Source organism: Artemia franciscana, chromosome 2 (assembly GCF_032884065.1).
Source record: "Artemia franciscana chromosome 2, ASM3288406v1, whole genome shotgun sequence".
Taxonomy (NCBI): Eukaryota; Metazoa; Arthropoda; class Branchiopoda; order Anostraca; family Artemiidae; genus Artemia; species Artemia franciscana.
In genome coordinates, this window is record NC_088864.1 from 19,052,844 (window position 1) to 19,079,273 (window position 26,430).

The window sequence follows — 26,430 nt, forward strand, 5'->3', positions numbered from 1 at the left end:
AGAAATATGATTCGATGAAACAAAAGTTTGGCTGCACAACTTCAGATACTCCTTTCTGACATAGGCTATACAACTCCACTTCACTTCGCACACCATAGGCTCTGGCTCGAGGACAAGCAAAAACCATCCTTTTTGGCCCCAGGCAAGAGTTCTACGGAGCTTTCCAAAATGTAATGTCATATTCATCAATCCAGCCTGAGGTCCACATTTTCCGTAAAAACCGCACAGGTTAGACCCTTACCAGTTTCCAGGAATAAGCTGAGATAGACGGCATAGGAAAAAAAAACAAAAAAAACGGGACAAAACCAAAGTGTTGCTCTCGCAACACAATACCTAACCAACTCTATATTTTGAAAATTTAATTTAAATATACCTGTATAGTAGTTTATATAACTCAGGCTAAGCTGATTATCTCGGAGTGCATACAAAGAAATCGGTTTTACTACAGATTAAGAACAAAATGTGCTCCATATAATACACAAGTACCGGAATTTGAATACGATTTTTTGTAGTATGAAGATTATAATTATTTTGATAAGAGGCAAAAGACAAGGAACACTTAAGGTACCTTCCACACGAGAGAAAACACAGTGGTTGAACATGGATAAAATGGATAACTCTTGATCGACTAGTTTCCTGAATGAGTTTCCTAGCTTTGTTATAAATCTTAGAAAGCGGTTTTAAAGAGAAGGCATAGTTGACATCAATACTATCATACAGTAAGAAATATAAGATTGTATCAAGCAGCGAAAAAGTACTTTCAAAATCTGCTTTGTGGATTTCGTATTTATAAGTTGAGCCAATTTGACTTGTCGGCTATTGGATACGTTCAAGAATTACGCTTAGGTTACATCTCAGAAAAACGTATGTTTGCTTAAGCTTTTTTAAAATACCGAGGCTCCTGCAAATCTTCATTTTAATCAGATCAACACAACGTTTCAAAGATAGATTTTCATTAATTAGAATTTCCCAAAAACAAACATACCCATCACTAGACCTGTGAATGGTCCAATTTGATAGGGGAATTTCTGAAAACCAAGGATAAATCTAAAAAATATGCGAAAAAATAAAAAAACCTGAGTTAGAAAAATTTAGGGTTTTAAAGAAAAGCAGAACGAGGGCAATAGACAGCCGGTGGAAAAATTGAAAATTATGCGAATATTGCCGTCAAGACCTCCGCTTGACCGTCTTCAGAGTAGAATAAACTGACAAAAATGCAAAAAAAAAAATTAAAACAAAACACAAAACTAAAATATAATGACCCTTTCTCAGTGATGGTGAAAGGGTAACTGAATAAAAAACACAAATCTAAATAACATTTCACAATTTCTCAATTTTACTTACAGCACTCTTAGAAGTAGAAGATAACCCTGAACTTCATTTTCTAGATGTATTAATTTTCGATAAGTCTCCTGGCCTTGAATTTTCTGTTTATAGAAAGCCTACGCATAACGATAGGTATTTATATTTTTGCCTCCAACCACTCTCCTAGCATAAAAAGAGGAGTAGTTATTTATTTGGTTGACCGAGTAATAAGAATATGCTCGGAGTCTCACATAGTCTCCAAAATGAACTATATTAAGGACATTTTTTGCAATGGATACCTCATAAAATTGATTGAAGCCATTAAAGTTAAAAGACAAAAAAAAAGGCAGAAAGAAGTCATCAACTCCACAAATCCTAACAGATATCATCCCATTAATAAATAAATAAATAATTTATTTCTTACCCACAACAACACTATAAAAGTATTAAAATGTAGAGTACAAACAATTAAATACACACACAAAAAGCAAAACATACAAAAAATGAAAAGTAATGACAATAGACAATTTTTAAGGTTAATACAAAAAATTAAATAAACACACAAAATAACGAACTATGAAAAAAAAATGAACATTAGATACACACAAAAAATGAAATTAAAAAAACACAAAGAGAAAAAAAAAAATACACACACAAAGTCAACGAAAAAAAACGGATAAGACGGTGGTGAGGGGATAGGCGCGCAAAAGCTGCACTGGAGAGTTGTCTGTGAAGAATCTCCAACTTTAAAGTTATGTCGGGAACTGAGAATTTTTTAACAAGAGTCCGGTTTTTTATCCAAGGTGGAAGATACAGAAGAAATTTGCAAAATTTGAAATAATTTATCCGAATTCTTTTTAAATTACCATTATTAAGAAGGGGGAAAAGACCTGAAGCATAAAGTACAGAATGATCACAGAAAGTAGAATAAAGTTTAGCCAGCGCGCGTCTATTATACTTGCCTCTATTTGCAACAATTTTTGCATAACCAATCTGAATCTTTTTACTAATATCACAAACAGTACGCTGACGTAAGCTCGAAAGATTGTTAGTAATAGAGATACCAAGCCAACGAATACAATCAACAAGAGGGATAGTGAAGTTATTACAGTGAAGGGGAGTAGCAGTAATACAGTTATAGGGAAAAAAATCACATTTATATATATTAATTGAAAGGCCAATATCAGAGAAAGCATCACAAACTATAGAGACCATTTTGGAAAGACCCTTTTTGGAACGGCTAATCAGAAGCAAGTCGTCAGCATACGCAAGATAAGAAACATCCGCAAGACCAGAAAGGTATGTACCTGAAATCTTAGCCAGCACACTAGAAATACAAATCTTAAAAAGCGTAGGGGACAGAACACCACCCTGCCTAACACCTCTTCGCATTCTTATAATAGCGTCTGGTGCAGATCCTAATTGGAGAAACGAATTTGAATACTAAAACCTAAGAAGCAGTATAATAGAGAGATTGACCCCAGAATTATACAAGGAAAAAATGAGCTGACTATGGACCACACTATCAAACGCTTTCGAAAGATACAAAGCACAAATATAAAGACCATTTCCCTTGGAAGAATTATCAGCCAATAGAGAAGACAGAATCTTATGCGCATGCTGACAACCCACCCCACTCCGAAAACCAAATTGGTTCTCATCCTCAATAATATTTTTAGTCGAAAATGGTAGAAGAATATACTCAAAAACCTTACTAATATTACAAGATACAGTAATAGGTCGATAGCAAGAACAATCAATCGGTGACTTTCCCCTTTTTAAAACTGACGAAACAGTGCCACACAGAAAACTCTCAGGTACGTATGAAGTACATAGACACATTTGAAGAAGAAGCTGAAAGTGAGGTATAAGGGGGGTGCATTCAATCGACATATGCATCTTAGAAATACCATCCTTATCTATTGAATTAGATTTTAAACTTTTAACAGCATTAATTACGGAAGAAAAAGATATGGGCACTAAATGGCGCTGCGAAAACGTTGTACTAAAGAGGGGAGTAAGAAGGCGAGTATACACAGAATGCACTGAATAATTAATCACTGAAAAAATCGAAGAATAATGTTTATACCAAGCTGAAGTTGGGAGGCAATTACTTGTCATAGCTTCATAATTTATCTTGTCAGAATTGATCACTTTTCGCCAATCCTCCCTACTTACAGGGAAATCCATACCGCGGTAACGAGCCAACCTCAGATAACGTTTATAATTGGTTTTAGTTTTACGTTTGATATCAGCGACACACCCAGAACTTGGCCGACCACATTCATTCCATATCTGGAGCCATAATTTTGCTTTATTTTTTATCGACTTTAAACAAGGGTCCATTGACCAGATAGGTTTTTGTGTTCTTTTACGAATACGTTGTCGAGGTACGGCAGCTTCTTCTGCCCTTTTCATACACATCACAAGTTGGTTATAATAACAGTCAATATCGGCTTTACCATTCGTAGGTACCTGGCGCTGAAGAAGATGATATGGAACACGTATGGTAGAAAGAAGGGTTGTCAAGGTAGAGATGTAGTGCGGTATATTGGCTTTGCTCCAATTACTTTTTTCAAACCACTTCGATTTTTCTCGCGAGCAATTAGTTTCCGGTAAATCAATATCCATTGTAAATGTCGCTGAAATTGGCATGTGGTCAGTATCTTGCTCGTTAACATGAACAGAAGCAGAAGAAGAGATAATACCAGGCGAGCAAATAATATGGTCAATATCACTTGTGCTTCCAGAATGATGAACATATGAAAAATTGTGGGATTTGGGCACAACGCGGTATGAAGGAAGACACTCAAAAAGCAGTTCCCTTCTGACAGAAGATCGATTAATATCAGTATTTAGGTCCCCAATTATTATATACTGTAGAGAGTTTAACAGTACCTAATTCACAAGATTCTTAAGCAGACCATACGCCTTTCCGAATTTAGTTAAGGATCTGATCGAGTATCCTTCATATGGGAGATAAGAGTTTATAAATACAATACTGCAAACACGCACAGCCAAAAAAAAATTCGTCGGAGTAAAAGAGTACTTACTGGATGAGAAGAAACTTTTCACTGTTCTACCCTACCTTCCAAAACTGAGTGACCAACTGAAAAGAATCCTTAAAAAACATAAGCTTAATGTCACCTTTAAACATTCAAATACAATACAGAACCTTTTCAACAGTGGCAAAGATAAAACCAGCCTCATTCTGAATTCGCAAACTGAATTCGCTACTGAATTCGTTCTAGTGGTGAATTCAGCACATAATTTACAGAAGCTCCTGGATTTAACAGATGATTATCAAACGATGAAGTGCCTGCAGGTAAATGTTCTGAAATCAAAAGTGATTATATTTAACAAGAGGAATGACAAATGTGAAAGTAAATTTTGGTTTAAGGGGGAGGAGATACAAGTTGTGGATAAAATTAAGTATCTTGGATATATTTTTCAAAGTAATGAAAGATGGAATTTTCATATAAAGGAAACGTTAAACCGGGGAAGAGCAGCAATGTTTACAATTTTCCGGAATAATGTAATGGGAATAAAAAATTTGTCGTTGCATAAAAGGGTCTTTTTATCGAGGAATAATGCCCATTCTACATTACGGAGCAGAGATTTGGGGGCATGAGAGCGGCTCAGATAGAGAGTATTCAATTAGGGTACTTTAAGAGATTGTTTGGGCTGCATAGAACAACTCACTCCCAGTTTTTAAGTGGCGATCTAGGTATATGGACACTAATAAATTACAGACTGGTCTTAATGCCTAAATTTTGGTTGAAAGTCGTCCAGTTACTGAGTGACAGGTTGCTTAAGGCAGCTTATGAAGATTTACTCTCGCAGGAAAAAAAAAAGATCATGGCTACTAAAAATAAAAGACATTTTAGACAAAACAGGGTTTTCCTTTGTTTGGAATAAAGGTAGAGGACCAACGGATATAAATACAAATTGGGAGAATGAGATTAAGATACTACTAGAGAATCAAATGATTCAAAAATGGAGTGAGGAGACAAAAAAAAATCAGAAACATTAAAGTTTTATAAGGATGTTAAGGTGGTTTATGGGCAGGGGTTCTACTTTAAGCTGAATTTACCTGCTAGATATTTGACGTTGTGGATGCAGCTCAAGGCTAATTAGTGCAAGATTTATAAAATATTCTAAAGAAAGGTGTTCCAATGAAGACAGATATACTTGCCCGCTTTGCAGATTTAAAGAGAATTATTTAGTGCATTGCTAAGCCGGTACCAGGGGCTCTCTCCGATAAGGAAAGGGATGTTTGGAAATAATAAGTTGATACTTCCAGGTGTCTTAAATAGTACGTCACCTCAGTTTATTTATAGAGTAGCAAGGTATCTGGAAATTTTGTTAGATAAAAAAAATAACAATAAATAAATAAATAAAAAAAAATCTCAGCATGAAGTAAATGCAATTTTTTATTTTTGTCTTTTTCCGAGTGTTAAGCGTTGTTTTCAATGATCTTTTTTTTCAAGTATTGAGCACTAACATTAGGTTAATGCGGAGTTTCATTTAAGCGTTTTATGATGATCGCTGATCAAAGTTTACGTTATTTGCGTTTATGTTATTTTACACCAACTATCTATAGTGTTCACATGACGGTAACACAGTTAACCTTATCGATTATGCTTTCGTAAGCCAAAGATCGGCAGGATCGATATAAGATGCTAGGGTGAGTACTGTTAAAGACGTTAAGAGTAAATATTATCTTTTAGTAGTTTCTAGGGTTAATATAAACCTTAAAATTGGGAAGTGTAATTACCTTTCGGGAAGTTATAACGTTGGTAGACTCCAGGATGACAATTTTTGAGAATCTTTCCAACAATAGATGGATACTAAACTGGACAGTCTAAAATTTGATAATGTAGAATGTGAATAGAATAATTGTGGGAAAATAGTTTGTGAAGTTGCTGTGATGTCCTGGGGAAGAAAGTTAAAAACGCAGCTGAGAATATCAGTAATAATGCTTTACGTTTAATAGAGGTGAGGAGGGAATTGTACAAAAATTATTTGAGTGATAGGTCATATAAAAATAAGAGGAATGTAAAGAAAGGAGATAAAGCTTTAGAACATAAATCAAGGGCACGTAGAGTCAAGACCATGGAAAAAGTTGATAACGATCTGGAAGATGCAACCAGACGGCATAATACTAAAATATTGCACTGGTATGTTAATAAACTGAGACGAAATAATCAACCTGAACTTGTCCCAGTCAAAGATAGAAACGAGGCCACAAATATTAATAAGGAAAGAGTTAAAGAGAGATAGGCCAAAACTTTACGAGCGTGTTAAACTGTGATAAAGTTACACTATAAGATTTAGAAAAGAATAAACTATTTACAGCACTTCGGATGTGAAGGAAGATTTATTTTTCGAGGAAGAAATATAGTAAGAGTCCAAAAAGGATTAAAAGACAATAAGGCCACAGTTGCTGATAGTGTGATAAATGAGCTTTTTTCAATATGGTCGTTACGGAGTCAGAGATAGATTACGGAAGATTATGAACATGATTTTTGAAAAGGCAAAATATGAAGCGATTTTAGGAAAACTCTAATTAAATCCTTCTATAAAAAAGATAATAAGACTGAGTGTTGTAATTATAGAAGTATTAGTTTAGTTTCAGTAGGGACTAAATTGCTTAGTATGAGGAACGTTTTTAGACCTAGAGATAATGTAGATATAGTTTTAAGAGAAGATCAGTGTGGTTTTCGGAAAGGGACAAGATACGTCGATAAAATTCTCACTCTTAGATTAGTAAATATGAAGTGCCTGATTCTCAAACCGCTTTAGTGCTTAGTTTCATGCATCATGAGCAAGCTTTTGACTCAGCTAATATAAAAGCTTTAGTGAGGCTCCCATCCTTGTGTGGGAATTTATCCCAGATAAATTCCTAAAAGTGATTAGTGCTATGTGTGATAATTTTATGTGCATTGCTGCGGTTAAAGCAGGGAATGAGGTCAGTAGCTGGTTTCATATTAAATCAAAAGTTAAGCAGGTTTACGTCTTATCCCAATTTATATGGATAATTTCGATGTACTTTGTTCTAAAGAGCACATCAAAGGTGATGTGAGAAAGTAGAATCAACTGGGAAAGTAAAATTTCCTTCAGTTAGTTCATGAAGATGATTTAAGCATCCTATATGGAAATGTTAGCAAAAGGAATGAATATTTAGAAGTTTTGAGATTTCAGGTTGCAAGAATAGGTTTGATATTTCATGTTAAGAAGAATAAGTCACTAAGACTAGGAATATATGAGAGTATAGAGGGGATATGAGATAGCAAGAACACCGATCAAGTGGGCAACATCACTTGCACAAGTAGTATCATAGGCAGCACAATAGCACTGCCTAAGCAAAGAGCGATGCGGGCACAATGTTCTTTTTTTTTAGATCAGGGCACTTCGCATTGAAGGAGCTGTCTTAGAAACTTCGAAAAGGACTCATTCGATTGGAAATTGAAAGTGCTAGTGCCCTTTTCAATAGTAAAAAGTGATTGGAGGGTAACTAGCCCCCTCCTATGCCCACCATTTCCCCAAATACATTCAATCAAAATTGTGAGATAGCTATTTTGTTCAACGGAGTTGAAAAGTCCGGAAATATATTTTTGAGGATAAAATCCCCCACGAACCTCAGGGCAAGGGTTGTAAGTTATACCCTAGGAGTATTTCAGGTTTATATAGAAAATGTGATCATATAAACTTCGGAGGGGGCTCATTGAATTAGTAATAAGAAGTTTTAGTGCCTTCTTTAAGATTCAGAGTGATTAGAGGGTGTATACCCCCCACACCTTGTATTTTTCCCGAAGCCATACTGGAACCGGCCGGCCTATTGACTTGGATAGTCAATAGGCCGGACAGGCCTAAACTATTGGGGACAGGTAGCTCAGGTATTCGACCCATCATCATAACAATAGATTTCAATTAACATGCCTAGTAGATTGTATTTGTATTTTAGGTGTTGTTTTTATAAAGAAAAAGAATTATTGATGACAATTCTTGCAAGAACTGCTGAAGAAAAAGGAGAATTGGAGATACTACGCTGAAATCAAAAAAAGTCTATTGCACCTACACTCCCCCTTCTTTATGGAGTTGGTCAATCCATATAATAAACACTAATTTCTCAAAGTGGACTTTGAGACATTGTTTTCATCCAGAAAATATTTGCTCAACTTAATAAAATTACATATGAAAATCATTTCCAAATCTTTGTTGATGGGTCTAAAATGAATGAAAAGGTGGCAAGTGGAGCTTTTCTTCCACCCCTTAATGTTGCAATTTTTGAGAGAGTATATGATAATGTGTCTATAATATCTAGTCATGAGCTGCATGAGCTAGAGCTGCTGTTTTCAGCTTCTCAGTATAAGATGGATATAGACACATTTCATTTTCTTAGCATTATTGATATTCTTGCTTCAAGAGGCATATAAACTTACCTTCAGTATGTTTCAAGCAACTCAGGTATAACTGGTAACCATCAGGCGGATGAAACTGCAAAAAATGCTTTGAATATTGAACAGACAAGTGGAAGACCAATCCCCATTAGAGAGATATACCGCTGAAGATTAGCAGTGGTATTGTTAAATAAGAATAATTCTATTTTATCACCCTTCCCAGCGCCTTTCTAAAATTTATCATAGAATTCGGTCTGACTCAAATGGGATAAATTTTCAGGCGTTTTCATATCAGTTCCCTGATTCAAGTGACTCTGTTCCGTCTTCCCCTCTTTGCAGGTATCGTAATTCAAAAAATGAAACAATTCACCACATGCCTATTTGAATGTAATATGCTAACGTCTGCATAGTATATCCTACAATGCAAATATTTATAGTGCTTCAAACATAACAAAATCTCACTATCAGCTAAGAGTCTATCTGACTAAACCTGAACAAAGAGCTCAGACCTCAATGTTTATCTTTTTATATTTCAACTACTAGAATCGAAAGATTTACCGTATGGAATCTGAGCATAATCAAGATAAAGAAGAAGCAACCAATTCAGTAGCTCTGTTCATCTCACAGAGTGAATTAAAAGGAAAAGAGATGAACAGTCTCGACTGAAAAGCCCTCGTTTGCTGAAACAAAAGAAAATCAAAGGGGTGAAAGGACTGCATGGCAGCTCATACACCCTCATACAAATTCTGCAACTTGATTAGTTCCATGTTCTTCGTTGTTGTCTTTTTAATGTTATGTTATAAAGCCTTTTTTTCTGGCTGGGTGTGAATACCAGACAAGTAGGTGTAGATTTGACTATAGTAGTTCTTTTGAACTAGATAAAGTTATTACCAATCTCAGAGCCGGAAAAAGAGCCAGAGCGCTACCATCAAAATGAACGATTGGTTACCGAAATTGTTAAATGTTCTTAGCAATTCCAGTAAGCGTTGCTTTTGGAGAGAGATCATTTTCCAGGCTTAAACCAATAAACAAAAAAACTATGTAATATCAACAATAAATTAGGATAGACTAAACAGTTTAGCAATCATGTTAACTGAAAGTGACCCAAGGAAGATATATTTTAAACCCGTTTTAGAAGCATTTACAGAACAAAAACTTAGAAATACGTAAATTCATGTGCCCACATTCGGTGATATAAATTTCAAAAGTCATTTTCTGCAGTTTCATAACATCTAGGGGACTCAAACGTAATTTAACGTTAGCACAAAATGAGTACAATAAAAAGCAAAAGAGGACAAAACAGTAAGCTCAAAATGAACAAACTGGACCATCAAATGATACAAGATCAAAAGAACGACCTGAGAAATGTAAAAGCATGACGGGTGTTAATGGCTATCCCAAGACATGAAAAGTGATAAGAGCAATCCAAGCAACTATGGCAAAAGACACTGAAAAATGTGTGAAGCAATGATAAACGAAAATAAATATAAAAGAGATATGTAGTTAAAATATTAGCGAAACCGACAATTAGAACAAGTCAAAAACAAAATTGAAGAACATAGAAATACACAATTAAAAATAAGTAGGAGCGAGAATCACGACGATTCAAAAACAAAAATGAAGAAGAAGAAAAAAAACGATTACAAGACATGCGACAATGAGAATCGGAACGGAACGAATGAAAATTAAAATGAAAGACAGAGAAATGTGTGGTTAGAAGATATACGACCGCAGGAACAAAAAAAACATGCAGTTAGAAGATAATCAGCAGTGAGAATTACAAGCAACAGCAGGAATCAGAACTTGCCAAAGATGAAAGTGCAGACGAAAAAAAGGTACTTGTATACATAATGGTATACAGTCGAGAAAAAACCAGTTTCATGTCTTTCTATTAAGGGACAACTAGCTTATGATCGGTGAAAAACAAGTGACGGATGAAAGAATACATTGGACTCATATATTTGGGCTAATATTTGGACATTAGGGGTTGGGGGTGTGGGTAAAGTATCTGGAGAGCGTGAAGTAAGAAAACAATTCTTACTTCATAATATTCAGAATAATTTCGGCTAACACATTTTGCATGCAGACCTGCTATATTTACTCCCACCCTAGTGTATTTTCATTGTATTTTGGTATATTTCATTAGGATTTATTTGATTTTACTTCTCGAGTGTGTCCCATTATGTAGACAAGTACCAAAAAAATTATTATGTTAGAAGAACAGCACCATCACAATCTTCGATGCCAACAAATTGTGGCATAAAACCAAGTAAACACCTACAAAGATGCTGTAAACTAAGCAAGTGTTATTTTCAAGTAATTACTACAGTAAATAAACTTACTACGCTACTACATACTACATTTCAATTATCCCACAAGAAAGTAGCAAACAAATATAATTTACTTAGGGGCTGCTGCCTGCTTGGTCGATTCCTGCTTGGTCGAGGGCTTGCATTCCTGCATCTATGTTTTCGAAATGAACTTGTTTGACCTGTTATAGGACATCACTTGCATCATTGAAACCTCTAAAGGGTTTCAGAAGCAAATACGAAACTGAAACTCATGTTTTGCTTTAGCTTCAGTCAAAATAAGCAATGATCGACCCAAAAATAGTCGTATTCAGTCGTATTCAGCTTCAAAATAACTGGACAAATTTATCACAAAATCAATTTGGCGGCACACCCATCACAGACCCCTGAAGGTGATTTTAAACCATATTGATATATGCCCAGATGTACTTTTTAGACCCAATGGAGATGTTAAAGAACACCTTTCACATCTTTTAAATTTTCAGATCAGTCCTAACCCATCACCTCTAGGAAGAAATATTGTGAACACAAATAGCTATGCTAAAGGTTACATGAAAGTGGAATGTATATATATATATATATATATATATATATATATATATATATATATATATATATATATATATGTTTATTTGTTTATTTATATGCTGGCTCAAAGAGCATGGGAAACTATAAAAGTGAAAACTTCGGTGATTTAACATGGAAAGACAGAAGTTGAAAACTACTAGCGCCAGACGCAGTGTAGTGATTGACAAAATCATTAAAATGTCTTTAAATAAGCAGAAAAAATTCAAGTCGAACTGGATAATTGGTAAAGGCCTAACCAAATAGTATTGAAAACTCAATTGTCCATGCTCTTTTGGTCTGATCTGTATATTAATATCAATTAAAAGTGAAGTCTCCGTAAAATCAAGCATTTGGCTGTTCAGGGTAGGCTAACCTTGGCCTACTATTTAAAAGACATAGGCTGTATAAGGCCTAGCCTATTTTTCTATGATGGCACATGGTTATGCCTAATTGCTTTGTTAACATATTTAGGCGTAGTACATATTACTAGGCCTTAGTTTGATAAGGGCAAATCATGGCTAATTAATTAGGCTTTAAAAATGCCAAATTTTGCCAGATGCTAGATGATGTTGGTGATTTTTTTACACTAGTGGCAGTTTCCAATCTTATGAGTTACCAATACTCTTTGTGCTGGCTTTGAATTTTGCTTCAAAATTTGCTATATAGAGGGGGCCCTGCAAAAAGTTCCAATCAGGCAGTGCCCCAGATTGGTCCAATATCCTTAACCCAATAATTCAGAGACCATTATCAAGCCTATATAGATCTCCTGGTAACATTCTAGTTTGGCAGCTCAACAGAAGGAAACATCTTAATAAAAATTTGTAAAATATAAGATCCCTTATTTTGTGTCCTTTCCAAATAGCCTATCATATTTTGTAAAATTATTTATATTTATAAGATAGTAAAATATTTGTAAAACAAGTTTACAGACAAAGAAATAGGCCTAAATAACATTTTGTTATATGTATATATACATATATATATATATATATATATATATATATATATATATATATATATATACATATATATATATATATATATATATATATTATGAAATTGCACTTTGATGCACTACTCCAGATGACCAGTTTGGATTCAAAAAGCACTCACAACAGGAAATGTTCACAGTGTTCTTGCAAATCTTCTTATTGATGCAGATACAATGGTGATCTTCTTGTCTTTGGAGTGCTTGATGTTAGTAGAGTCTTGATTCCTTTCAGCAAGGTGTTTCCTCTTGCATCATTTCCCCTGTTTACAGTATGTACAATAACCTCTTGGCTGTCATCCTGATCCCATCTCTGTCCACCTCTTTTCCTTCAAAAGAAATGCTGAGTGTCAAGAAAGGCATACATCAAGGTGGTAAAACTTCACCATCACTGTTTAATAATGCTGTCATCAAAGCACAACAAATAATAAAGCTGTTGTGCTTTTTCTGTGGGATTGTTCTATTGCTCCTGAACTTTGCTGATGACATTCTTCATGTTTCTCATTTGATATCTTCATTTCTACAACTCATTAGCAGCAGCATACAAGCAAATCAGACTTTCCTTCAACAAATCTAAAACAGAACTTCTTTTCTTCAATGATTCAAAAAATGAGCTTTCAATTAACCTCTCTGTGAAAATTGGTAACACTCTGATTAAGCCCTGTGATTCCCTTACCTATCTTGGCCTCCCTATTTCTTCTACATTGAAGGACACACACTCAGCACTGACAAACCACTTCTGTTCCCATCTACAAGTGTCTTATGGATTACTTGTTGCCAATAAGTATTGCTTCAACAGCCCTCCCCTTGCCCAGCTATACAATACTTTTGCTACCCCCCATCTGCTTGCTCTGGCTCCCTTCTGGAAAATATTCACAGCTACCAAAAAGAAAGCCATTTGTAGCACATTCTGCAGATATGCCAAGTTTCTCCTGCGTCTCCCTCTGTGGCACAGCAATGGTGACATCTCCATAAAATACAAGGTCACCAATCCTTCCATGGCTCTAGAGAGAAGAATCTCCAAATTCAGTGCCAATGTTTTAAGAGCCAACCACCTCTGGACTAGTGTTATTTTATAATGTTTGTAGTTGAAGTGTATTTAATTTTTTTTTCTCTCTCTCTTTTTCTTTTTTATACTCTGTCTTTTCTGTTTTTGATGGGTAATAAATTAAAAATAATAATACTAATAATGCCTGCATGGTAGGTCCATTTCCTGTCTGAATATCTGACAAAACTGTTTTACCTTAATTTTTAGTTCATAATCTATTTTTTATCAGCCTCAGTTTTTAGAAATGTAGTTGCTATTACTTCAATAGAATGTTAAGCCACACAAAGTTTTTGCTCAAATTGAAAACATAGATTTACAGATCCTTAAAATATGTATAAATTTGGATTAAGAGAAGGTATAAGGCTCAAGACACTTTTCTTGTGCCATGTATAAGCCAAAGATCTACTTTGTATGGTTTCACTTTTATAGAACAAAGATTGTTAGCAGTCATCAAAGGTTAGAAAAAAAAGAGTAGAGGCCAGTGCTTTAAAATATCTTACCAGGATATAATTAAGGCTCTGGGTGCATTGCTGAGTGTGGATACAAAACTCAATTGGCGGGTCCAGGGGGGCATGCCCTTGATGTAGTGGTGGATTTTTTGTTGGGACCACTTGCTCTAGTTTGGGTTAAGATGAAGGTTGTTTTTTGTAATTGGTTTTAATAGTTGAGTTTTTAATTATTAAGACTGTTTTGTTTTGCAAACAAGTATGAAACAAGGTTTCAGTTAATTTGCGCAGTCTCTGTTACATTTTACTAATAATGCATGCTGCCAAAAAGTATTTAATATGATTTAGGTTAATCAAGGGAATCTGTCTGTATTGCCACAAAAGCCAACTGGGAGGTGAAGATCTTCATTTCATAATAACAAGGTGGGGAAATTTTAAATCTTAACTTCTCTAGGCTGTCAAAATGATGTTTCAAAACTGTGTTGTCACAACAGGGTTGAAAAGCAAAATATTCACTTCTTTTTACTGTCAAAACTCTGTTTTTGAGTTTTGCTATGGCACTGAGGTGAATAAATTTATATCATAACCTTTTTTGGCTGTCTATTTTGGTTTTCTTGGGTTTGCTTTTTTTGCAATGCAGGGTGGTTTTTACAACACTGTTGTTTTTTAGGGGATTTGTATAATAGAAAGAAAATGTATGTGCAAGTGCAAAAATTATTAGTTTAAGTTTTGGATTTTGGTGAGCAAATGGTGGTCACTTTACTGCCTATTTTCGTCTAATTAAAGCTCTGCATTATATGGCATCACCCCCTCTGTTCATCCTGAAACATTAAAATAAAGGCTAAACTCTTTAGAATTTTAATGAAGGTTTGTTTAAGTATATACTTGAAACTAAGTATGTGAGTTGAAATACTCCTTTAAATGTCAGAGTAATCATTCACAAAGAATATATTTTCGAAAAATTGTTTATAAAAGAAGGCAAATAATTATGTGTTTATTTTTTTTTTATCTAGCTGGTATAGATGGGTCTCTGAATTCCCAGTTTGAATAAGCGAATGGCATTGATTTTTTTTTTCAAAAATGTACTAGTAAAATGTTGATAAAAAGTGGAAATTTGTGCAACTTGAGTTAACCACGGAAACAAAATGCAACTACAGTATTACTTCAGAATTTCTCACCTTCTCAATACCAACCAATCACAAAATTAATATGTAAGCCTATTATTTATGTTTAGTAATGGGACAGTTTTAAATTCGCCTTAATTCTTATATTAATTCTACCTCATAGTCCCAAATCGAACTAATTTCCAACTCCAATCCTTAGCTAAATTAGTTATTCTAGTTATAAGTATTTAGAATTAATTGGAGGATAAGAGGAGAAATCCCCCCCCCCCCCATATTGTCCAATTAGTCTCATTATTGGTCACTTCAATAAATTTTATCACTTATTAATCTTACAGTGAAACCTAGATTGAAATTTCACATTTTTTACCTTGTATTATGTTTTATATTTTAGAATACTTTTGTAAGATGATCACATTTGAAATGTCACATCTCTGACCTTATTTTGGAATAGCCTTGGAGATTATAGAAGCACCAGAATAAAAAGAAACTTCTACTTGAAATAGAAATAGTTTAGATTCCAGAAATGATGGATCCATCTACAATTTTAGAGCTTGCTGTTATTGAAGAGGGTGAGTTGAATAGTTTGTCTGTCTATCCCTGTAAAGTATTCTTCGACTCTTAAAATGAATTACTAGGTGTACTAAAATTAATTTGATCCTAATATTTACAAAAGTCTTACCTCAAGAAGGGAAACTTAGTGTTTTTGCTAGGGGATTTGCCTCAAATGTCTCAGTGGCTTCTCTTTTCATGTTATTTTTATTTTGTTGACATTGCTGATGCCTCTGCTAAATTAATAGATTTTATTGAGTTTCAATTGTAATTTAGTGAGAAGGTAAGCCCAAATAAAAAACCTTACCTTAGACCTTAGTTCCTCCAGTGCCTCCGGAGGCACACAGGTCATTGGTGAGTAGCCTCCAATCTTCCCTCATGTGAGCTGCCGCGTATATGTCTTCCCACTCTGGAATGAGACTTGTCTGGAGGGCTCTTCTGTCACTTTCATACGTCCTACAGAGCGTGGTCTTTGGTCTTCCTCAGCGACGGGTGCCTTCTGGTAGCCAGTAGAGGAGCATTTTTGGAAGTCTGTGATCTGGCATGCGATATATTTAACACAGTCAACAGAAGGGGCGACTTGGGAAGCTTTGATATTTTGAAACTGATCTTGGGGCTGTTGATTCACAGCGTGGTTTAGAGCCAGGGGGTAGAGAAAGTGGTGCTAAAGATGGTTCAGGGTCATCATTCAGAGAACTGGCAGTTTAAACATAACCACTCACCACATTGTTTTCTCTCCTCAATAGAAATGCCTGCATACTTTAGATGTAACTACTGTTGACACCAACTGCACTGCACTGTTCCACTAGCGGCACGAAGTCTGCACCCTGGGCATCTGAATTTCATGGGCCTTGACATAAAAGTGAAACAAATAATCCAGATTATAAAGCTCGGAACTGGTCATTGACTGAATTTGGGATTATAATAACTTCCAAAATATGCTTAAAAGATCTACCTGACATAGGTGTTTACAGGTCAAATGTCAGAAAGAGACTGAGTAGTAGTAGTACTTACAAAAAACACGTAGATTGTGAGGTTTCAGGCTATTTTTTCCGATTCCCGCAAATTCGTTTTCGTAACAAACTTTAATAATTTACATTAATCGAAATGGCGGTTACCATTCCTAAACTAGCCTCAATTGGCGACTTTTCCTCTTAACTTGGCAGTTTCTTTTGTCCTTAACTACTATTACTACTACTACTACTAATAACTTACTGCAGCACCAAGCCGCCTGAGGCCAACACAGATACGCACGCTCCTCCACCAACATAATCTATTTAAAGCCTCCCTCTTTACACCCTCCCAGGAAGTTCCCATTTCCTTTAAATCTTTATTTATGACATTCTCCCAACCCAGACAAGGACAACCTGCTTTCCGTGTAGCCCCAGACGGTTGGCCAAAAAGGACAATCTTCGGTAATCTGTCATCCTTCATCCGTAGAACGTGGCCTAGCCATCTCAACATTTCTTTCATTATAGCCCTAGAAAGCGGGATTGAACCACATTTTTTGTACAGCCTACTGTTTGATATACGTTCAGTCAGCCGGGTACCCAGAACAATCTGTAGACAATGTCTCTGGAAAACATCTAGTAAATTTTCATCTGCTTTTTGGAGCGCCCATGCTTCAGAGCCATATTTGACCACTGTCATCACTGTAGCTTCCAATATTCTAGTCTTGGTTTGCAGACTTATCTTTTTATTCTTCCAAACTTTTTTTAACTGAAAAAACACCCTGAGCCTTAGCTATTCTACTTTTAACATCTTCACTGCTCCCACCATCTTTACTAATAATACTACCAAGGTAAATGAAGCTCCCAACCTGATCAATCTTTTTGTTACCTAATGTCACCTGTTCATCTTCACTTATAACTAGCCTTAGTGACTTTGTCTTCTTAACATTAATTTTCAAGCCTATTTTAGCACCCTGAACTCGCAAAACCTTTAAAAATTCATTCATTTTGCTCACACTTTCATCTAATATGCTTAAATCATCAGCATAATCTAAGGCAAGGAGCGTTTTTCCTCCCCATTTGATTCCGTGGTCTTCAATTGCCTTTCCTGTGCTCCTTAAGACGAAGTCCATCAAAATGATCCATATAAAGGGGGATAGAACACAACCCTGCTTAACTCCTGATTTAATACAAAAGCAGTTGCTAACCTCATTTCCTACCTTAACCGCAGCAGTATTATTCTTGTACATAGCACAAATCACTTTAATGTATTTTTCTGGTATACCATATAACAATAAGACCTTTGTTAATGCTCTTCTATCACAGAATCGAAAGCTTGCTCATAATCGATAAAACTGAGGACCAAAGGTGTTTGATAACGAAGAGACTTCTCAATTATTAACCTAAGAGTGAAAACTTGGTCGACACATCCTCTACCTTTTCTAAAACCGCATTGTTCTTCCCTTAAAACTTTGTCTATAGCATCTCTCAGTCTAAAAAGTATCATATTACTAAGTAATTTGCTACCTACAGGGAACAGACTAATGCCTCGATAATTACGACACTCACTCTTGTCACCTTTCTTATACAGTGGTTTAATTAAGGCTTTCCTAAAATCATTGGGTACTTCCCCTTTTCAAAAAATCATGTTCATAATCTTCAGTAGCTTATTCCTAACCTCAGAACCACCATATTTAAGAAACTCATTAATCATACTATCAGCACCTGGAGCCTTATTATTTTTTAATCCTTTTAGTGCTGTTGCTAATTCTTCCTCACTAAACAAATCTTCCTTCACATCCAAGGTATCACAAACTTTTTCGTTTTCATCTATATCTTTTCCTGCAACTGTATCTCGGTTTAGCACATTCTCAAAATGTTCCACCCATCTTTCTTTAACTTTTTCCTTATCACTAATTGTGGCCCCATTTCTATCTTTAACTGGGACTAGTCGGGATTGGCTACTCCCTTTCAATTTATTAACATGCCAGTATAATATTTTACTATTATGCCGTCTAGCCGCATCTTCCAGATCCTCAGCAATTTTATCAATGGTCTCCACTTCACATCTCCTTAGTTCATATTTTAATGCTTTCTCCACTTTCTTTACATTCCTTTTATTTTCATACGACCTATCACTCAGATAATTCTTATACAAACCCCTTCTACTCTCTATTAAACATAAAGCTTTTTCACTAATATTCCTAGTTGCAGTCTTAGGCTTCCCTACGACACCATCAGCAACTTCACAAATTGTTGTTTTGAAATTATTCCATCCATCTTCCACATTGTCAAATTTTAAACTCTCAAGTTTAGTATTCAACTGTTCCTGGAAGTTTTTTCCCAAATTTTCATCCTGGAGTCTACCATCATCATAACTTTCCGGGAGGTAGTTACCCTTCCGAAATTTCAGCTTTGAATTAACCTTAGACACTGCTAGATGGTGATCTTTACTTTTAACATCAATAACAGCTCTCATATACACCCTAGTATCTTGTATTGATCCTGCTAGTCTTCTGTTTACAATAACATAATCAATAAGGTTTGCTGTCTTACCATCACGTGAATAGCATGTCAACTTATGGGCAATTTTGTGACCAAACACCGTATTGGTTATAACTAGGTTGTTATACCTACAAAATTGCGAAGCCTATAGCTATTACTGTTTTCTTTTCCTACCCCAAATTTAACTAGGCTGTGATACCATCTATCCCTATTTTTACCAACCTGGGTGTTAAAATCTCCTGGCAAAAACACCATATATCTACCTGGTACCCTGTCTATTTGCTCCTGTAACTGTAAGTAAAATTCATCTGAGACACTAGTATCTCCATCAATTGGTTCAACGGGGGCATATACTACTATAACTGATACCCTGAATTTTTTAGTCATACAATGAGCAATTAGTATTCTATTATTAATACCTTCCCAGCCTAAACAAGACTTAGCAGCTTCCTTATTCATTATGAGCCCTACTCCCTGTCTATGTCCCCCATCCTTCCTGCCTGAGTAAACAAATTCTATGTCACCTAATTTCATGCTTCCTACCCCTGGGGTATGAGTTTCTGAAACTCCTAATAAATCCAGTTCAAACCGTCTGAATTTGTCAGTCAAAATGTCGATGCGATAGTTATTTTTCAACGTCGTAACATTCCAAGTTCCAATTTTCATGTTCTTTAAATCTTTGAAATTATTTTGGCCTCAGGAAAAGCAGTGATCCCGGATACTAGTGCAGGACGGGAACCAACATTACAAACAATTCTAGTACTACAAAAGTAGACCTAAGTAGCCAATTTAGCCTGTTTGGACCCTTGGTCTTTGAGTTTGTCTACTGACTTCGAGCCTCACAAAATGTTTTTAAAGTATTGAATCCTCTTAAACTTTCAGTGACTATAGGGTAGGGTTGTTTTTTACTAGGTTTCACCTTAGAGGGCAACCATGATTACAAATATTGCACAAAACATAAAATTTGCCATCAATTGTAGAAATGGAAGTCAGAAACGTAACCAAAGAGCGAAATTTAATTTTAACTGTCAAAACCATAAAAACGGAATGTAACATTTTGCAAAATGCAACAAATACTTTCTTAAATGAAAAATGATGCCATTAGGTGTTTATGCCTTGATTTTACAGCTTTGGTTAAAATCTTTGGACAAAGCTCGTTAAATGTTTGCATAAGTACCATGGTTCTGCCCTATGTACTTCAGATCTCGCCTCTGTCGGAGACTGAACAGCTGAACGTTCATTCGGGGTTGCTTTTGTTATTATAAATTCTAATAGGTTCGCCGTTTCATTTCTAGAATGGTTTCATTTTAGAAAAATGTTCTTTTCTAGATAAGCAAGCTGTTGTTATTCCGCAAGAGTGCAATGTGTCTGGATCTTTTTTTTTGCCTTTTCATGATATATTCGAGCACGTGTGCTGTTTCAAAAAGTGCTGTGTTCTATAATTCTGTTGGGCAGAAGTTTCTTTTGTAAATTTTTGTTTATTTTTATTTATTTACTCTGTTTTTTTATATGTTTGTGAGCTGACAAATTATAGAATTACTTGATCAGTAATTGTTAGCAACAATAATTCAAACAACAAGTTGGTTTCTATCAGTAAAATTACTTTGAAACTTTAGAGAAGAAGATGAAATCTTAATTTACGTGCTACGGGAAAGAATAATCTTAGTGGTTAGTTTGAAAATAACTTGTCAAAAATGAAACGGAACATCTGTTAGTTTCAAACCTTGCTCATTATTTGTGGTTGCGTGTATCATGTTTATTAGGAAAAATTTAAACAAAATTGTTGGTATCATGGAAGAAAAACGCATTTTTAAGGCACTTGTATTAACCAAGTGACATATAGCAATAGCAAATTCTGGCGGTCGGTTGGTCTGTCAGTCGGTCAGTCTGTCTGTCGGTCCCAGCTTTGCTACTTTAGGCACTTCCAGGTAAGCTAGGACGATGAAATTTGGCAGGCGTATAAGGGACTGGACCCTGATAGTACGGTTAAATTAGAAATAATGGTTTTCCCGATTTGACCATCTGGTGGGGGGGGAGTGGGGGGCCCGTTAATTCGGAAAAAATAGAAAAATAGAAGTATTTTTAACTTACGAACGGTTGATCAGATCCTAATGAAATTTGATGTTTGGAAGGATATCGTGGATGTTGAGGGGAGTTGGGAGGGGGAAACCTAAAATCTTGGAAAACCCTTAGAGTGGAGGGATCGGGATGAAACTTGGTGGGAAAAATAAGCACAAGTCCTAGATACATGATTGGTATAACCGGAACGGATCCGCTCTGTTTGGGGTACTTTGGGGGGGGGGTTAATTCTGAAAAATAGAAAAAATTAGGTATTTTTGACTTAGGAACGGGTGATCGGATCTCAATGAAATTTGATATTTAGAAGGATATCGTGTCTCAGAGCTCTTATTTAGATTCTGATCGGTTCTGGTGACATTGGGGGGAGTTGGGATGGGGAAACCTAAAATCTTGCAAAACACTTAGAGTGGAGGGATCGGGATGAAACTTGGTGGGAAAAATAAGCACAAGTCCTAGATACATGATTGACATAACCGGAATGAAAAAATAGAGAAAATGAGGTACTTTTAACTTACGAACGGGTGATTGGATCTCAATGAAATTTGATATTTAGAAGGATATCGTGTCTCAAAGCTCTTATGTTAAATCCCGATCGGATCTGGTGACATTGGGGGGAGTTTGAGGTGGGGGAATCTAAAATGGAAAACGCTTAGATTGGAGGGATCGGGATGAAACTTAGTGGGAAAAATAAGCAGAAGTCTTAGATACGTGATTTACATAATTGAGAGGATCCGCTCTATTGGTGGGGGGGGGGGGTTAATTTAGCAAAATTAGAAAAAATGACGTATTTTCAACTTAGGAATAAGTGATCGGATCTTCATGAAACTTCATATTTAGAAGGACCTCGTAACTCAGATTTCTTATTTTAAATCTCAACCGGATCCAGCGTCATTGGGGGGGGGCAGTTGGGGGGGGGTAGAAATCTTAGAAAATACTTAAAGCGGAGAGATCAGGATGAAACTGGATGGGAAGAATAAAAACCTGTCTAAGATACGTGACTGACATAACCAAACTGGATCTGCTCTCTTTGGTGGGGGGGGGCGTAATTTTGAAAATTGAGGTATTTATAACTTACGAAAGGGTGACCAGATCTCACTGAAATTTGATATTTAGAAGGATATCGTGTCTCAGAGCTCTTACTTTAAATCCCGATTGGATCTGGTGACATTGGGGGGAATTGGGAGGGGGAATCTAAAATCTTGGAAAACACTTAGAGTGGAGGGATCGGGATGAAACTTGGTGGGAAAAATTAGCACAAGTTCTAGATACATGATTCACATAACCGGAATGGATCTGCTCTTTTTGGGGTAGTTGGAGGGGTTAATTCTGAAAAAATAGAAAAAATGAGGTACTTTTAACTTACGAACAGGTGATCAGATCTTAATGAAATTTGATATTTAGAAGGATCTTGTGCTTTAAAGCTCTAATTTTAAATTCCGACCAGATCCTGTGACATTGGGGGGAGTTGGAGGGGAAACCAGAATTCTTGGAAAACGTTAAAATTGGGGTATTTTTATCTTACGAATAGGTGATCGGATCTTAATGAAATTCGATATTTCGAAGGAATTCATGTCTCAGAGCTCTTATTTCAAATCCCGACCAGATCTGTTGACATTGGGGGGAGTTGGAGGGGGAAATCTTGGAAAACACTTGGAGTAGAGGAATCTGGATGAAGCTTGGTGGATAGAATAAGCAAATGTCCTTGATACGTGATTGACGTAACCGTACTGGATTCGCTCTCTTTGTGGGGGGGGGGAGGGGTTCAGTGATTTGGCGAGTTTGGTGCTTTTGGACGTGCTAGGACGATGAAAATTGGTAGGCGTGTCAGGGACCTGCACAAATTGACTTGATAAAGTCGTTTTCCCTGATTCGACCATCCGGAGGGCTAAAGGGAAAGGAAAAATTAGAAAAAATTAGGTATTTATAACTTACGAGTGAGTTATCGGATCTTAAAGAATTTTGATATTTAGAAGGACATCGTGAATCAGAGCTCTTATTTTGAATCCTGACCGGCATTAAGCCTTTGATTTTCCTTTCAAATCAATCTATTGATTCTTAGAATTTTGTTAGAGCTCATACCATATGAGCTCTTGGCTCTTAGCTCTTCTTGCCTCGTCACAAGTGCCATATGAGCTCTTAGCTCTTGTATCTTGGGATATATCACTGTAAACTTTGACTCGTGTTTCTTTTTATACATTTTGAACTTGATATACTTGCCTTGTAGCACTGCAGACTGTGTCCATATACTGTGCCAAATGCTTGGTATACCATTGACCTTTTCCTTTTTTCAAGCATAAGAAAGTCTAATTTATTGCTTTTACTTTCTGTTTTATATAACCATTTTATTGTCTATCATAAAGTTTTATATCACAGATCGCGCTCAAGTTCAAAAATTTCACAAAATGATAGTGTTGACAGTGCTATACTGAGACACCGCTTTATCAGTCTTAAACTAACCTTTCTTTTATTCTTTATTTTTTTTTCTGTGATCTCTTGCACAAATTCATGTGATAGAGAACTAAGTGTAAAGCTGAAACATAAAAGAAATTGAAGCAAAAGGCTGAAAAATTACTGTATTTACTTTTTCAAATCAAAAGTAATTTTTGGGGATATTTTCAAATTAAATGCGTGTCACATGTCATCATGGCCAGACACCCCATCTATAAGTTGGGCACGTCTAAACCCAAAATAAAATACTTCATGTAAAAACATGCTCTGTGTTATGCAAAACAAATTTCATCTTTAAATATAATTGATTACAGCTGTTCCGATGCAATAAATTAATTTTGATATAGGCTAATTTTATAATGTTCCTAAAATTTCTCATAGCAAATAAAAGTGTAATTAGAAAAATATCTTTATGTGACAGAATTTGCAAAATATATTTGAAAATCTGTGAGATTTTATTTATTTATTTTTTATTTTTTTTTTTTTTTTTTAATGTTGAGGTATAGTAATTTGAAGTCATTTAAATATCTTGCTACATATAATCACTGCTGTTTTCAGTTTAATCGTTTTCTACTTATATTATAGATGTCAAAATAAGCTCCATGTTATGCAATGCTAAGTTTCTCATAGCAAATAAAAGGGTAATTAGAAAAATATCTTTTATGTGACAGAATTTGCAAAAAATATTTGAAAATCCGTGAGAGATATGAAAGAGTACTCTTTTTTTTTAATGTTGAGACATAGTCATTTAAAGCCATTTACATATAATCACTGCTGTTTTCAGTTTAATCGTTTTCCACTTATATTTTAGATGTCAAAATAAGCTCCATGTTATGCAATGCTAAGTTTCAACCAGAGAACAATACAATTTTTAATTCTGAATTCGCGAGTGACTTCATAAACCAAGAAAGAGATCCTAAAACAAACAAAGGGAAAGTATGTCCCCCAGTGTTCTTAATGGAAGATAAGTTATCTAATGAAGCTGAATATGGCTGTTCTCCAGAAGTCAAATTGGAAGAATTTTCGACTAAGGATGATGATGGAGAGCTTAATCTGACAGATGAACAATTGATTGTTATCTCAGACAAAATGCCAATTGCAAAAGCTACAGAGCCACAACTCCTAATATTGGAGCATCCAACTTCGTTGGACATTAATAAGACTCCTAACAGTGATTGTGAAGAATATTTTCCAAGTGGCGCAGAGACTCAAAAGCCCTTCACATGCGAATTTTGCACAAATACATTTTCGTTTAAATCTGATTTAACCCGTCACATCCGAATTCATACTGGAGAGAAGCCCTATCAATGTGATTTATGTAAAAAGAGCTTTTCCCGAAAGTATGGTTTGACATGTCACAGACTAAAACATACTGGGGAAAACCTTTTCATATGTGAAATATGCCAAAAGAAATTTTCAAGCAGGTCAAATTTGACGTGTCATATGTCAATTCATGCGGAGGATAAACCTTTTGAATGTGAAATATGTGGAAAAAAGTTTCCTCGTAGGTGTAATTTAAATCATCATATGATCATTCACTCTAAAGAAAAACCATACGAATGTGAAATATGTGAGAGGAGATTTCCTAAGAAATCACATTTGACATATCACAGCAGAACTCACACTGGTGAAAAACCGTATGAATGTGATATTTGCAAAAAGAATTTTAATCGAATCTCAAATCTAAATCGTCACAAGAGAAACCATCTTGGGAAAAGCTCTATAGGTGATTATTAAAAATAAAAAAAAAAAGCTATGTCACTACTCCTTTTAAACTCACCTTCGCTAACAGTTCTGTGAGTACAAAGCTTCTAAAAGAAAAAATATCAGTGATGGAAATCGTGACTCATTGATTTTAGAAGTGATCCTCAGGAGAAGGTAGAAATATAGTAAATACTGCTTACACTAATATATTCTTCTTTAGACAGTTTCAACCTTGTTGCTTAGCTGTTTCTTTGTGTTTGTATGTGTGCATATGTTTGGCTGCTGTACACGTGGGTGAACAGAGATCTAAGGTTTGAAAATGTTCTTTTTGATTTTTTTTTTCTGAGCAGAGAAGTTCAAAAATGCCTAAAATTTATTTTTGAAATTTGATTCTTTTAGGTAGGAAGGTACTTTGAATCCTTTCCTCCCTTCCAATGTATAAGTATGTGCATGCATGCTTTCTATTTACTTTGTGTTATGACAGTTGTGTATCCCTGCTTGGCTCATTGTGTGTGTGTGTAAGTGAATTATTTCATTTATAAATTTACGCTATTCATATAAATTTACAATGTCATAAATTATGTTTACATAAAATACGTTGTAAGTTTATGTTTTTCTTTTGCAAATACATAAATACGTATATATAAAAATTCTTCTGTCATTTTTAAGAGTCAAAAGAGATTGGAGGGTAAACAACTCCTCTCACAAGCCCATTCATTTTCCAAACACATCCAGTCAAAATTTTGAGACAGTCGTTTTGTTCAGCATAGTAGAACGGTCCAGTACCTATGTCTCTTGGGATATTGGGTTTGTCAATCCCTCACAATTATGTAGTCAGCCCATTATGCTTCAAAACTAAATCAAAAGCCAGTGTGTATGTGGTTACCAATGAGAAGCCTCAGCAACATATCGAGAACGACTTGGGCTATTAAGTTGAAACTTTCGGAACTAATACTATTGCTGCTTCTGCTTACTTTTAAATATATATTAATTGTATAATTATTA

The 26,430-nt window shown here is 35.3% G+C and overlaps 1 protein-coding gene across 4 annotated transcripts in view; it reads left to right on the forward strand.

Annotated features, from left to right (window-relative positions):
- The window catches only part of LOC136038180 (zinc finger protein 84-like), a 35,646-nt gene extending 9,571 nt beyond the window's left edge, over positions 1-26,075 (forward strand). Inside the window, exons 1-3 of one of the 4 annotated variants that reach the window (XM_065721274.1) lie at positions 11,386-11,409; positions 15,582-15,759; positions 24,533-26,075. In XM_065721274.1, coding sequence (XP_065577346.1) covers positions 15,714-15,759; positions 24,533-25,458 — 972 coding nt within the window. In that variant the 5' untranslated portion in view covers positions 11,386-11,409; positions 15,582-15,713 and the 3' untranslated portion in view covers positions 25,459-26,075. Of the gene's footprint in view, positions 1-11,385; positions 11,410-11,719; positions 11,948-15,581; positions 15,760-24,532 lie in introns of those variants that run through there. The other 3 variants (XM_065721261.1, XM_065721269.1, XM_065721279.1) reach the window with 3 other exon arrangements.
- Positions 26,076-26,430: the final 355 nt, after the last annotated feature.